At 43.7% G+C, this 14,455-nt stretch overlaps 1 protein-coding gene across 2 annotated transcripts in view; it reads left to right on the top strand.

The window, feature by feature from the left end:
- The window catches only part of SAV1 (salvador family WW domain containing protein 1), a 595,297-nt gene that overhangs the window by 360,494 nt on the left and 220,348 nt on the right, over nt 1–14,455 (top strand). For both annotated transcript variants that reach the window (XM_044074303.1, XM_044074304.1), the window contains exon 4: nt 13,022–13,177. In XM_044074303.1, coding sequence (XP_043930238.1) covers nt 13,022–13,177 — 156 coding nt within the window. The remainder of the gene's footprint in view (nt 1–13,021; nt 13,178–14,455) is intronic.

The following is a 14,455-nucleotide window of genomic DNA, read 5'->3' as shown; positions in this document are numbered from 1 at the left end:
TGGTTCCTACTGATCTATCAGACACCATCCCCTTGGATATCTCTACCCCAGCACGTGGTGCTGCTAGGCCTCCTGCAGCCATGTCTATTAAGGCCTTTGCCAGGGCTAAAGCAGCCAAATCAGCTAAATCAGTGCCTGTTAAACCACCCTCACTCAGGCCCACTTCTAGTTCTCAAATGCTTACTCTGGCAGAAGATTTAATATCCTTAATTAGGGGATCCCAATCTCACCCAGACAGGGCCTCTCAGCCCCCAGAAAAGAGACCTAGAGCAGAGCCCCCCGAGCCTGTGTCCTCTGATGATTCTGCGGATGACTCAGACATTACAGACGAGCCAGAGACTCCTTTTTCCAATTATGAAGATTCAGATGCTGAAGAATCCATTCCAGCTGCCTCTCCACCAGAGGAATTCTCCTTTGGGGAAACCTTACATGCCATGAGAGAACAATTCCAATGGCAGGGACAAGATTTCTCAGATTCAAGAAAAAGGCTTAGGACTTTTCTGCACTTACCACAACATAGGCCCTTAGCTATACCTCCTGTCCTATCTGTTGTGGACGATGCATTTAATGATGTCTGCACTGCTCCTGATTCTTTACCTCCAGCCCCTGCCAAACCAGATAGATTTTACAGGGTGCCAGACACTCATCACCACCTATACAAGGCCCCACTTGCAGATCCCGAGACTATATCCCAGGGGCCTAAGGCAGTAGCCTCGACCACAGCAAAAAACCCTACTCCCTCTGAAAGGGAATCCAGGTCCTTAGAGATGGGGAAAAAGTCTACACCTCTGCTACTCTCTGCTAGAGCTTTAAACTGTCAGTTTCACATGATCCAATACCAAGAGTTTATGCTTGATCAGTTAATTAAAAAGCTGCCCTCTGATGAATCTTTAGATAAGAAATATGTATTAGAAATGGTGAATAACATCCAACAGGTTAGTAACCATTCTTTAAAATGTGGCTATGATGCACTGGAGGCTTCATTTAGATCAGCCATGACTGGCACAGTGATAAGAAGGCATGCATGGTTGAAAGAACAGGTCTTGCCGGATCATGTTAAAGCTAAGCTATTGGATGCTCCTATGGATAAGGCCAGTCTATTTGGGGAACCTGCCCAGCAGGTAATGAAGAAAATGGAAGAGAAGGCAAAATCTGTACAAACAGTTAAAGATTTCCTACAGGTTCAGCCCCCAAGGTTTAGCAGGAACTGGCCTGCCAAAAATTGGTCCTTTCCTGACTCCACAAGATCCCAAAGGGGCAGGAACAGACGCTCTAGGGGCAGAAATCAATCCAGAGGAGGTGCCTACAGAGGACGACAGTGGCAAGGCAATAACCGAGGCACAGACGCAACCACTGCCACTGCAACAGGACAATCACAGTGACTTGGCTCTGACTCCGCCTACCTGGGAACAAATAGCAGCACCATTAGGCGGAAAGTTAGCCTTATTCTTGAAAAATTGGCACTATATTACAAAAGACAAGTGGATTTTGCAAACCATAGACCAAGGCTACCGGTTCCACTTCCACACTTTACCAGTAAAAAGAGGAATGCCAAACCTGCCCCCAAATCAAAAAATAGAAGCCCTGTACCAGACAGCAGAATTAATAAAGATGAGAGCTGTGGAAAGGGTACCAATAACAGAACAGGGCAAAGGATTCTACTCCAGACTCTTCCTAGTACCAAGAAAAGAAAAAAAACTGGAGACCTATTCTCGACCTGTCCATCTTAAACACATACATCATTGTCCCAAAATTCAAAATGCTGACCCTACAGCAACTTCTTCCCATGCTGGGCAAGGAGTGTTGGCTGGTAACTCTAGATCTCAAGGAGGCATACCTGCACATCCCCATTCGACCAAATTGCAGAAGATACCTCAGATTTCTTGCAGGATCAGAGCATTATCAATTCTCAGCATTGCCCTTTGGCTTATCTACTGCGCCCAGAGTATTCACAAAATGCCTGGCATCAGTAATCACTCACTGCAGAGTACAGGGAATCCAAATTTATCCATACCTGGACGACTGCCTGTTACAAGCGGACAACAAAAGCAAGCTGACAACAGATTTACAAAGGGTCATTTACTTGCTACAAGTCCTGGGATACACAGTCAATTTTCAAAAGTCAAGACTGATACCATCCCAGACAAGAACTTTCTTGGGCACGGAATTGGACACAGTAAAACAGATGGCATTCCTAACTGCAGAAAAACAAAAAGAACTCCATCTTTACTTCTTGGCATTAACAAAGCAGAACAAACTAACAGCAAGAAAAGTTCTGCAGGCCTTGGGCTTCATGGCATCATGCATAATCTTGGTCCCACATGCCAGACTGCATATGAGAAAGTTACAGTGGTACCTAAAGAATTTATGGTCTCAACACAGGCACAGCTTAGAAACAGAAATACCACTAATCCCATGCTTAAAACAGGAGTTCCTATGGTGGGCTCGGGCATGCCAGTCAAACCCAGGCTTACCCTTCCACAACTTTCGAGCAAACCAAACCATCACAGCGGATGCCTCAGACCTAGGATGGGGGGCACACATGCTGGACAAATGCGTACAAGGACTGTGGACTCAGGACCAGCTGCACCTGCACATAAACCAAAAAGAAATGCAGGCAGTAAAACTGGCAATCCTAAAATTCAGACCATTCCTCAAAGAAGGCCATTTGATGATAAGGACAGACAACACCACAGTCATGTGGTACATCAACAAACAGGGAGGCACTCATTCATACCCCCTATGCAGAATGACTTTGGACCTTTGGAATCTGGCTCTCAGCTACAACATCCAGTTACAGGCAATATTTGTACCGGGAAAAGAGAACACCCTAGCAGACATTTTAAGCAGAACCACCTCGGATGCTCACAAATGGATGCTACACCCGGACATCTTCAAGGCCATCACAAAGAAATGGGGAATGCCACAAATAGATCTATTCGCTTCCCCACAAAATCACCAGCTCAAAAAATTCTGCACAAGGACATTCCACCCACTTGCATGGAAGGTGGACTCTCTATCCTTCAGCTGGAAAGGCCTGACAGCATATGCATTCCCACCTCTTCCCTTGATGCACAAGGTACTACTGAAAATCAAAGCGGAACGTCCAAGGATAATTCTGATAGCTCCGAACTGGCCAAGACAACACTGGTACCCATTGCTGAGGAGCATGTCTTGGGAGAAAATGTGGTCAATACCCCTTATGCCTCTGATGTTAACTCAGAACAACTACAACATCATACATCCAAACCTAAAAACCTTGCAACTGACTGCCTGGAACATCACATAGCAGTAACTAACCCAGACCTTTCACAAAGGGTTAAAGACATTATCCTTGAAGCCCGCAGACCTTCAACAAGAAGGAACTATGCAGGAAAATGGAAAAGGTTCGTCATTTGGAGTACTGAAAGAGGAAAAGATGTGTCGAACATAGATATTGCTAACATTCTGGAGTACTTGGCAGAGCTTCTACATACAGGCCTGTCCTATTCCTCCATCAAGATACATGCATCAGCTATTTCAGCAGAATACAGCTTTGATCCTCCTGTCTTTTCACATCCTCTACTCAGGCAGTTTCTCAGAGGGATCAAGAATGTAAAACCTCCTAGGAAACCACCATTACCAGCATGGGACTTGAATTTTGTACTAGAAAAGTTGACACTCCCTCCGTTTGAACCAGCAGCAACAGCAGATCTACAACACCTGTCATGGAAAACTGCTTTCCTACTGGCTATTACTTCAGCAAGGAGGGTTTCGGAACTACAGGCCTTAATGGCAGTGCAACCCTTCCTAATCTTCCATCAAGATAGGGTGTCCATGAGAACTAATCCTACATTTATGCCTAAGGTGGTATCCAGAGTGTCTTTAAACCAGGCAATCCACCTACCTACCTTCTTTCCCAATCCACAAAACACAGGTGAAAGAATAATGCATACCTTGGATGTACACAGACAGTTACGTTACTACCTGGACAGAACCAAAGGTAACAGAAAAACTGACCAGCTCTTTGTAGCCTATACAACAGGAAGGGAAGGAAAAGCAATTTCCAAACAGACAATCTCCAAATGGATAGGAAATTGCATAAGATTCTGTTACTCCTACCATGGAAAACCAATTCCACAGAACATAAGACCTCATTCTACAAGGGCTACAGCCACTACCACAGCTTTCTTAAGAGGAGTGGCAACCAAGGACATTATTGAGGCGGCTACTTGGACCTCCGTGCATACATTTGCCAAGCATTATAATTTACCTCTATATTCTAGATCCCGAGCAGGGTTTGCCACTGCTGTACTGCAAGGGATCCTGACTACACCATAATTATTATTCCTCCTCCCCTAGTTTGGCTATGGTATTCTACCCATTTGTTATGACTGCAGATGCATCCATGAAGGACATAGTACAGTTTTGTACCTACCATAAATGTAGATGTCCGAACTGGATAGCATCTGCAGTCAGGATTACCCTCCCTCCTTCCTCTCTGCGGTACTCCTAGGGTATTTACCCTCCTAATAGCTAGCTGGGAGTCTCTTATTGTGTATTTGTTTGTATATATGTACATACATGTTTAGTTTTTGTGTTTGCCTTCTACTATTTTGGAAACATTGGCATTTATCCAAAATTTAGCTTTCCAAGAGGGCAATTGGCATCTGGGGCAAGAAACACTGAGGAAAATGGCGTCGGCTGATGCCTTTATACCCGAAGACCAGCAGAGATGACGTCGGGTGAAGTGCGACATCAGCCGAAGACGGACCCAGACTTTGGAATCCGGCCGACCGAAGGGCTGCCTGACGACAGGACAACCCATTTGTTATGACTGCAGATGCTATCCAGTTCGGACATCTACATTTATGGTAGGTACAAAACTGTACTTTATCCAGATTCCCTTAGTGTTGGCTAGTACTTCAGAGAAGTAGATGCCAAACAAGAGCAGTCCCAGGACTGAACCCTGAGGTACTCCACTTGTCACTTGTCTGGAGATGGATTTGAAGTCGGCTACTTTTACAGTGTGGGTTCTATCAGTAAGCCAGTTAGCAACCCATTGGGTGACGTAGGGATTAATGCCCAGCTTAGTAAGTTTATCTATGATTCCAGAGTGGGGGATGGTGTCAAAGGCCTTGGCAAGGTCTAGATAGGCTGTGTGGACTACCTTACCCTTGTCCATGGCTCTGGAGACTGATTCAAAGAAGTCAATCAAGTTCAGGAGACAAGATCGGCCCTTCACGAACCCAAACTGGGTGGGGTCCAGTGTTTGAAGGTTGCCAATGTCTTTGTTTATAAGTTCCATGATAATACGCTCCATGGCCTTGCAGATAAGGCTTGTCAGACTGATGGGACAGTAGTTTCCGGGATCCAAGGTGTATCCCCCCTTGTGGAGTGGGATAACTAAAGCTGTGTGCCACTCAGTGGGCATGAAACCTGAGGTGAGGCTATGATTAAACATGACACTTAGGTGAGGTGCCAGTTCATATTGTAGTTCATGTAGTACACAGCCCGGGATGTCATCTGGTCCCATGGATGCTGTATTCTTAGCTTTGGAGAGTGCGTTTTTTACCCGTGTGGCCGTTACCGGAATTTGGCAGTCTTCCGGTATTGAGATGGGCCATTTCGGGGGTGAGAGGGGGGTGAAGTTGGCACTGAATCGATCTGCCAGGATATTGGCAATATCCTTGATCAGTATATTTAATTCCATTCTGTTTTAGCTCAGAGCAGATCTGAGCAATTGCCATTTAGATTCTTGACATAGTTATAGAATGCCTTGTTGTTGTCTTTGGAATCTTTGGCAATTTTGTTTTCGTAACTAGCTTTGGAGGATTTTATGAGGGATCTCAGTTTCTTACCGAGGCTGGTAAGGAACTTTTTTGTATCCTGGGATTTTCCTCTTTTCTGCAACAGTTTCTTCCTTTTGTTGTAAAGTTTGTTTATGGCAGGGGACCACCAGATTGGCTTCTTTTTTTTGGATGAGAGCATCTTGGTTCTATTTGGGATGGCACGATGGATTGCACAAAGGACTTACTTTTTCTTCCATTAAAATCCATGCTTCAGCTATTTCAGCCCACTACAGCACGTATCCACCATTGTTTTCGCATCCACTGCTAAGGCAGTTCCTCAGAGGGACAAAAAACATTAGGCCCCCCAGGAGAGCACCTACACCTACATGGGACCTCAATTTTGTTCTGGAAAAACTTACGCTACCTCCCTTTGAACCAGCTTTCTCTGCAGAACTACAGTTCCTATCATGGAAAACTGCCCAGTTGCTAGCAATAATAACTTCAGCTAGAAGAGTATCGGAGCTGCAGGCACTAATGGCAGTAGAACCTTTCCTCATTTTCCATCAAGACAGAGTTTCTCTACGAACTAATCCTTCCTTCATGCCTAAGGTGGTTTCCAGTGTGGCTTTAAATCAAACCATCCACTTACCCACCTTATTCCCTAATCCACAGAACAAAGGAGAGAGACTCCTGCATTCCTTGGACATTCACAGACAACTTCGTTACTACTTGGATAAAACTAAGGCTTTCAGAAAATCTGACTAGCTCTTTGTATCCTATGCTACAGCTTCACAAGGGAAGGCTATATCAAAACAAACCATTTCCAAATGGATAGGACATTGCATTAGTTTCTGCTATACCCACCATGGAAAACCAGTTCCTGCTACCATTAGGCCCCACTCTATCAGGGCAGCAGCTACATCTACAGCCTTCCTCAGGGGGGGTTCCAACCAAGGAGATTTTGGAAGCTGCAACTTGGAGTTCAGTACACACCTTTACCAAACACCATCATCTACCACTTTACTCTGACTAGGGCGGGTTTCGCTACTGCAGTTCTGCAGGGCCTTCTAGCCTCCACTAACCCTCTATGATTCCTCCACCCATCCTTAGCTTTGAGATTCTACCCAAGTGTGATGACTGCAGCAGGGTAACATGATGAACATAGTACAGTTTTGTACCTACCTTAAATGTAGATGTTAGAGTGTACACCCTGCTGCAGTCCAGGTTACCCTCCCTCTATCCCCTCTGATCTAACTGGCTCAATCTCATATTTGCTTATAGCTGGAGGGATTTTGTGTTTGTGCAAAATTAACTCAATTTGGTACTAATTACTGAACACCTTTTTGGGGGCACCTGACATCTGGGGCAAGAAAAACTGAAGAAAATGGTGTTGGATGCATTATATGTACCCCTGGAGCACTGACGTCAGGGAAGAAGCGACAGCAACCGACGCCGGACCAAGACTTTGGAATTCTGGCCGACTGCGGGACTGCCTGATAGCAGGATAACCCAAGTGTGATGACTGCAGCAGAGGGTGTATACTCTAACATCTACATTTATGGTAGTTACAAACTGTACTTTATGTATATCTGCCATGGTTTAGTGGTAAATCACTTTGTGTATGGAGTGGAGTGTTGGGTTTGAGCCTTGGAGAGGCAGTTTGTTTTATTGCTGGGAAGAACAAGGGACGTTGGATGCAGAGTGATTAAGGCACTTTTAAGCAGTTGTAAGCGGGTTTGTGCAAGTTTGCGAGACTGTAAGCACTGCCAACCTCCGCTTATGTTTTCTTAGCTTCGGAATTGCTCAACCTGTGTAGGCATAGCTTACCCCTGTGCAAAACCCCCCTAACTGCTGATTAAAAGTGCTTACTGCCATTTACCCCCATGCTAATTTCTTTAAAAGAAAAGAAAAAGGGGTCGATAGGAAAATGGTGAAAAAAGGGGTGCAAAGAGGGAAAGGGAAAATAGCTAGGCATGTGCAGGAAAGGTCCATAGCTGCCCATTTCTTCTACAGCAACAGCTGTGCATATACACTAAATGTGCAGGTACATTTGGACCCTCAAACCCCTGGGAGAGGGGTGAGGACAATATGTATTAATTGTGATGCCAATTAGACCAGGTTACATGTGTCCAGTGGACACGTGCAAAATGGACAGCTGTGTATGGGTCGAAATTTTTTTGTGGGAACAGGTTGCCCTTTTTTTTTCAGGTGAGAGATGTTGGGGAGGGGTAGTAGATATATTTGGGGAGATAGGTTGGGTAGGCTAACAGATGAGACAAGACACATACAGGGCTGGTATATGACGTGGGGGGTAAATACCTTGGACGGGGAGGGGTGTTTGAAAGTCGCAAGCCCATGAGCCCCCAACTGGAAACAGTGGGACTGAGGTCCCCACCCATGGGCAGTCACCACTGCACCTTCACGGCCCCAAAGGTGGCTGTGCTGGGATCTGTGTAGGAGGGGCAGTCTCACCCTCTAATAGCGCTACTCGACCCTCAAGCTGGCATAGCCGGTCTCGAGACTCCCGATCGAGCTCCCTATGCACCACAGCCTGGACCTGTTGACAGGTTCTCCTCCACGCCTGCTCTGAAGGGGGGCTGAGCCCCATCCCTTGCAGCGGTTCTACCCAAAGGTGACGCAGGGCCCATGGAGGAGGAGGTCCCAGGCTGGGCCCCAGATGTGCTGGTGCCCGGTGCCATGGCCAGCTGAGGTGGGACAGGTGGGTCTGCTGGGACCGGCCTTCCCATACGAGCTATGTTTTCGCAGGTTTATGACAGATATGGGTTAGTAACAGTCAACAGCATTCAGGATTAGTTATAACAGCATGCATAGGTATTCCCATTAACCAAAAACACCAGATTTAACACAGTTGCAAAGCAAGCAGAACACATGCATATATGGAACAGCAGTGGCCATTACAAGAGCATGCAGGTTTCATTGATAGCAGCAGGCCACCAATATGGGTGCATTTTAACATGGCACATGCATAGAAATAAATGTGAATATTTATTAACCATTAGGACATATGTCCCAACAAAAATTTGGAGTGTACACATACCAGTTGAGGAGTGTCATTGGGTCATTTTGCACACATGGTAGGGGTGAGAGAGTTCAATTAACTAATATATCCTTGTAATTTTCACAACATTCTTAGTCACTGCAGTGATCTTTCCCTTACATGTATTATTACACTACCCAATGGCCTTATATTGTACACTGGTATGTTTCTAGATTATTATATATGTGACCTGTGTCTTACAGGCGTGACAAGATGCAGGTGTTAATGCAACATATGTTGAGAATTGCTGTCATACACTTTGGGTGAGGAGCTAGAATTACAGGTTTGTTTTCATATACATTATATGAGTATGTACACGTTTTACTATCAGTTATATGTCATTAAAGGCTGCCTACATTTCTTGGATCATCACACTGATTTGTCAGGGGAACGGGGTGTCAGCCAGATATGGGCCATTTATCTGGACATGCTGGACAGATTGGAACAGTTGTGGGGTATGAATATGTATACAACTTTCAATTTGAACATTCTAGCAAATTCTGTACAGTTGGGTGTAATTATGCATACAGCTTTCTATCTGAACTTTGTAACAAAATCTGTACAGGTGTGGGGTATGATTATGCATACAACTTAGTAGCACTCCCAGGATTGAAACCCCTGCTGTGAATGACAGAAAATTATAGCTAACATCACAGTACACTGTGCGATCAGGGAATTGATGTAAAGCTTTGTACTGTTTTCTATCCGTCTCCTTCACTTGTACAATATGACTGACCTCTTGGCACTTCCACCATTGTTATGCAGGACTTCATACACATTTTATCTGCATACCACAGTGTGGGTGACACTGCTTAAAATGCAACAGTACTATTTTTATAGTATGCAACAGTTCAACATATGACAGAGGAGTAAACAGAAGCAGTCCAGGGATTATACCTTTATTCACAGACTATTGCACATTTATTTCTACTGGTACAACTTTCCAAGGCTCTAATATTTGTTATGACAGTACATGCAGGCTAATTACTAACCTGCCTCGCGACACAGCCTTTGCAACCTAGCATCATGGGCTTACTGGTTCGCAGCCCGCTTCTCTGCAGCTGTCTGAGAAATACAGTGATATTTAGCAATACGTATCCATAGTATACATAAGCTAGGCAATTCTTAACTAGTTAGTAGAATGAGTACTTAGTACTGGGGCATTAGCCATCTGCCGAGACTGCTGGATCCACTGTTCCAGTACATCCCCCTCTGCTGCTTCAGGTCAGCATGGTGGTGCCTGACCTGCTCACCAGTCTGGGGGATACCTATGGCACTGGTGAGGTCACGGGTGAGACTGTCCCAGGCCTCAGTTTTATACTGCGAGTCCTGGTACTGGCCCTGCAGTAGTCTCTCCTCATGGTGTTTTACCAGGAGCCATATCATGATTTTTGACTCCTGGATGCCCGAGCGCTGCGCTCTAAAATGAATGCCTTCACCCACACCAGCCATTCTGCCTGCAGTAGGAAGCTACAACCAGTTATGGAACGTATTCCTGTGTGGTTTAAATACGGCCAGTTACCTGCACTTTTCCATGATTTACCGGGTTTGAAAAGGCTATGCTATGGGCTCACCTGCTTACCCAAGGTTGGCAGTGCTTAAAGTGGTATACTGCTAGGCAGATTAGATTGGCTCCCCTACACATTGCTTACTCTTACTAAGTTGAGCTGTGCTGCAGTTAGCATTGCTTAATAGTTAATTAACACTATATTTGCCTTTTGGCAGTGATTTATTATTCATTACAGGTTCTATATGTGTCTGGTATTCATAATTCTACACTTCTACTACTTCTACACTTTATTACAATAACACCTCACATCTATGCTTACTGCAGAACTCCAGTTCACATATTTGTGTTATGTAGCAGGTTATACCACTTCACACTGTACATAGATTCAGTTCACATTTGGTTTGATTTTCCTGTGGTGAGGATTAGTTTGCTGATACCTCATTCATATCTATTGCTATGATGGCTTAGTGGTTAACTACTGTGACTATAGTGTACAGGGTCCTGAGTTCTAGCCTTGAAGAGGCAGTTTATTTTGTTGCTGGGCAGAACATGGGCCGTTGGGTATAGAGTGATTAAGGCACTTTAAAGCAGTTGTAAGTGGGTTTGTTCGGGTTTGCACGACTGTAAGCACTGCTAACCTCTGGTTACAGTTTCTTATACTCAGTTAGCTTCTACTTTGCTTAATCTGTGTAGGCAGTGCTTACCCCCGCGCAAACTCACTTTAACACGCTTACTAGTGCTTATATATGCTTAGTAGTGCTTATATCTCCTTACTAGTGCCTTATTCATTATGACACTGACACTTCACATGTGCATTTAATGCAGTACTCCGGTTCACATTTAAATGTTATGTAGGTTATACAGCAAAAAGATGTAAAAATATGTTCATATACAGATTTCACATGCAAAATTATATGCGCTGCAGTGGGACTCGAACCGGGAATGCCTGTGTGTTAGGTGGATGCTCTAACCACTACACTATTGCTGTGCTACTTCATTTGCATATATGTTCCTTGTTATATTCTTCAGCTGCTTTAACCATAGCTAAGCGATGGGCAAACCTGTGCACCTACAGTTAGCTTTACTCGGGGTTTTAAAAAAAATAAATAAAAGGGTTTCTTCATTTTATTTATATGTAACTGTTGCTGTTGAACACATGGAGACTTGTTGGTGGGAATATGTGAACACCTATGAGCAGTCTCGCTCATTTATTTACAGTTTCTGCTGTTCTACTTTGCAGGGGCGTGTTTATTTTGAGAGCTCTGCTCTCAGACACGCCCCCTGCACTCATCCATGCTCCATGTAGGATTAGGAGGTCAGGCAGTGCACCTTCATTAATATGCATGGTGTGCTGCCGACCTCCTCCTAAACTGCCACTTCCATGTAGGACTAGATTAGTCCTGCACTAAAGTATAGTAAATCTGGAGGAATGTATATGTACAAGTGCCTTAGTGCGAATAAAAAATGCTGTGAAGCCCAGTCTGCATTAGTAGTCATTACTGTTGTCTTTTTTTCACATTAAAGTGTGTTTTAGTCAGGTTTATGCTTTAAAAATATCAGAGCACTTTATAGCTAGCCTGGTGGCATAGAGAAATTTATTTTGCATTTGTTTACCGGGAAAGTCTGAATGGGCAAAATGTCCTTTTTCAGCGGAAGCCTGGGGAGGAAAGCTCTACTTGTATAAATAATGTAAGTATGGCATACAGATACAAATATTGATTTGATCTCAGATGGAAGTACAAAATGAAAATACATGTTTTACATTTCACTGATACAATCATATGTAGTCTAGATAGGATACAGAGAATAACAGTTGAATGAGAGGTGAAGCCCTGTCTATGGCCTGGTTGACCAGAGTTCACATAGCTCGTATCCGTTGCAGTTGGCAAGAAGGATGACTACGCCTGTCCTGAGGGTGGGTGGGGGAACTTTTTTGATGCCAGTAGATTTTCAAGCCCTGACAGAAGGCAGAGCTGAAAACCTTCACATTGTGGGTGTACAGGATGGCTGAAGTGTTACTGCTCTTGGGCTCAGTGCAGGGAAATCTTCAGAGATCATGCTTCATTGTCCACCCATACTACAGATGTAATGTCAGCGTACTGGGGTGTATGGCATATGGGGAAAAGTGTGTTGCATTATGACAATTTCTTACCTGCTCACATTCCACTTGGATATGAACAGTAGAGAGAACTCAAGAACCTACATACAGGATTCTGAGGCCTCCCTGCATGTAGGTTGCTCCAGAAAGGAAGACAGACCCTTGCCCTATATGGATCAAGCCAGGGCTGCAAAGATGGCACCATTTGGAAACTGGCAAAAAGAAGCTTAAAATCAGTGGCAGCAGATAAAATTATTTTTTAGATTTTTTTCTTTAAGATTTATGTCTACTGTTATAGCAGAGAAATGCTTTGCAAAGCATTTTTAGGATTGTTGGTCAACTCTGTATGTTGCGTATAACTGCAAACTGTACTGTATTTTCATAAAGGGTCATGGTAAATGATGTCATATGCCCCTTTGTCCATATTATTGTTTATACTGAAACTATGCCACTTATGCAAAGAGATCTCATTTGTTGTGAAATTGTACTTCTTGTTTGGGCAGTGGGTGTAGTGCATGTACTTTTCCATGTTCATCTACCCATTGACTGGAAGTTAATGTTATAGTTTTTACATTTTCTTTTAGTGTTCCCAGATATGATCAGCCACCTCCGCCACCACCTCCTGTAACTTACCAGCCTAGGCAAGTGGAGAGAAACCAGACAGTCCTGGTTCCGGCAAATCCATACCACACTGCTGAAATACCTGACTGGCTGCAGGTCTATGCTAGGGCACCAGTAAAGTGAGTAGCTTCATAAAGTAAATGTTTTCAGTTTCGTCTTGTCTGCTGAAGTAACTGATTATGTACCATACATTAGTCTTTTGCAATAAACAGTACTTAAAGCTCAAAAAAATGTTCAATTAATCATTATATCTTTATGATCTGAGCAGTGGTAATGTGTCAGTGTCACCCTAAGTACTCCTTGTATCTTAAGTTAGAATGTCTGTCATTGGGCCAGTTGGACTCTCATTATCTTGTTTTTACAGCCCCCCCCCCCCCCCCAACAAAAATAATTTTGAGTTCCCTTTTCATGAGTGATACTAGACATAAGGAGGCAATGTGTTTTTCTCCCCCTTTTATATAAAATGACTAGTAACTGTCGCTGGCATCATACAGAACTTCTGGACTGTGGCTGTTTCTGTTTTTTTCCCTTGTATTGCCCAGAGTAGGGATGATAACGGTTTCTGCTATCAGTTTCAAAACTGAATTTAAAGTGATTTTTCTCTCATTTTTATTTTCTGGACTTCAGGCCATTAGTGTCATGCCTGCTGGCAGTTAGGAATTAATCACTTCATTAGTAGATTGCCAACAGGTGTTAACGAGGTTATCAGGTTTCAAGTCCTTTGATAATTGTTCATACTTGAGAGGCACATGCTTTGCAGTACTGGTGTCTCCATTGTTCTTGTTTGGAAGAATTCTGTGGTGCAGACACAGGCGCCTGTAATGAGAGCTATTTGTAGTATCCCTTGCTGACTGTAGTGGGAATCTGTGTGTTTTATCCTGAATGCTGTAGACAAAAATGTACTGTGCTTTTGGTGCACAACTGTTCACCTTTTGTGACTCTAGTAATTTTAGCAATGGTTTCACAGTACAGCACTTTTCTGGAGGATGTATGCAGGGGCATGTACAACCTTTAGTTCTGAAATTTGTCATATTCTTAAATTCCCATGAAGAGGAAGAACTCGCCTCAAAACTCACTGGCTCTGCCCCTGTACTAACCCTGACTAGAGTTCAGTGTCCTACTAGTACTCTCTATTCTCCTTCAAACAAATCTTACACTAAATCTTTTCTATTCTCATGCATAGTTTGTATACCCTTAGTCTGTAATTAATTTCTAATTGTTGCTTCTGTAAGAGCATACTAATACTATATATTTTTTTCTCAATTAACTAAATTTGTAAAGTCTGATATTAATGTCTGTATCTGGAGCTTTTCTCCCTGGGCCTCTGCTGAAAATGAACTTGTATCTAGCTGGACCAGCCCGGTAAACAAATGTAAAATAAAATGTAAAATAAAAAT

Source organism: Protopterus annectens, chromosome 6.part0 (assembly GCF_019279795.1).
Source record: "Protopterus annectens isolate FY-2018-M chromosome 6.part0, PAN1.0, whole genome shotgun sequence".
Classification (NCBI taxonomy): Eukaryota; Metazoa; Chordata; order Ceratodontiformes; family Protopteridae; genus Protopterus; species Protopterus annectens.
Note: the sequence above shows the minus strand (reverse complement) of the source record. Positions and strands in the feature narration are given on the sequence as shown.